The sequence below is a fragment of the Mustela erminea genome, chromosome 8 (genome assembly GCF_009829155.1).
Source record: "Mustela erminea isolate mMusErm1 chromosome 8, mMusErm1.Pri, whole genome shotgun sequence".
NCBI classification, from domain to species: Eukaryota; Metazoa; Chordata; class Mammalia; order Carnivora; family Mustelidae; genus Mustela; species Mustela erminea.
This window is the reverse complement of record NC_045621.1, coordinates 1,122,289-1,123,506: the sequence shown is the minus strand read 5'-3', so window position 1 is coordinate 1,123,506 and position 1,218 is coordinate 1,122,289. Positions and strand designations below refer to the sequence as shown.

General features: G+C 42.0%; 1 protein-coding gene across 1 annotated transcript; it reads right to left on the bottom strand.

Moving 5' to 3' along the window:
- Positions 1 to 420: 420 nt before the first annotated feature.
- Positions 421 to 769, bottom strand: LOC116596888 (60S ribosomal protein L37a-like). Its single transcript, XM_032354066.1, has one exon. The coding sequence runs from the start codon at positions 752 to 754 to the stop codon at positions 476 to 478; it is 279 nt and encodes a 92-aa protein (XP_032209957.1). The 5' UTR covers positions 755 to 769; the 3' UTR covers positions 421 to 475.
- Between the last annotated feature and the right edge of the window lie 449 nt (positions 770 to 1,218).

The window sequence follows — 1,218 nt, the reverse complement described above, 5'->3', positions numbered from 1 at the left end:
TATAAATGATTTTTTTTCAACTTTTCTTTCTGTGACTTCATTGTTAGTGTATAGAAATGCTATCAATTTCTGGGTATTCATTTTGTATTCTGACACTTCACTGAATTTGTTCATTACTGCTAGTAGTTTTTTTTTAATGGAATCTTTGGGATTTTATATGTATAGCATCATGTTATCTGCAAAAAGCAACATTTTAACTTCTTCTTTACCAATATGGATGCCTCTTATTTCTTTTTCTTGTCTGATTGCTGTGCTATGTACTATGTTGTACTATGCTGTACCGGCTATATAGACGTGACAAGAGTGGGCGTCCTTATGCAGTTCCAGACCTTAGAGGGAAAGCTCTTAGTTTTTAACCATTGAGGATGATGTTTGCTATGAGTTTTATATGGATGATCTTTTTTTTTGTTGTTGTTGTTGTTACATAAATTAACCCATTTATTATAGGCTAGCAATGTTTCAAACGGCGGTGCTTCTACTGGTCTTTCAACTCCTTCAGTCTTCTGATGGCAGACTTTACTGTGACAGCAGAAGTGGTGTTGTAGGTCCAGGCGCCACCAGCGACGGTTTTCATGCAGGAGCCACAATGCCAGATCCCTACAGCTCGTCTTTTCATCTTGGTTTTGCCACAGAAGGAGCAAGTGTACTTGGCGTGCTGGCTTATCTCAATCTTCTTCACCATCTTCCTGAGGGAAGCACCATAACGGGTCCCGTATTTGCCCACGATTCCGACCTTCTTGGTGTGTTTAGCCATGTCGACTCAAACTAGGTCTGAGCCCCGAGAGGAAGAGACTCAGTGCGCTATATGGATGATCTTTATTATGCTAGTCTTCACATTTCTTTTTTAAAGATTTTATTTATTTATTTGCCAGACAGAGATCACAAGTAGACAGAGAGGTAGGTAGAGAGAGGGGGGAAGCAGGCTCCCTGCTGAGGTGACAGCCTGATGCGGGGCTTGATCTCAGACCCCTGGGATCATGACCTGAGCCAAAGGCAGAGGATTAACCCACTGAGCCATCCAGGCACCCCTATTATGCTGGTCTTAAATGCAGAGTTGGAATACATTAAATAAAACTGAAAGGAGAAGCCAATGCACTCTAAGTCCGAGTGCCGCCTACCAAGTTGCCTACCACCTTTCCCAAGGACTATTACTCCTTTGCTACTTATCAGCCAATAAGCATGGATTTCTCATCCCAGGATGGATACATTTCAGTCGTT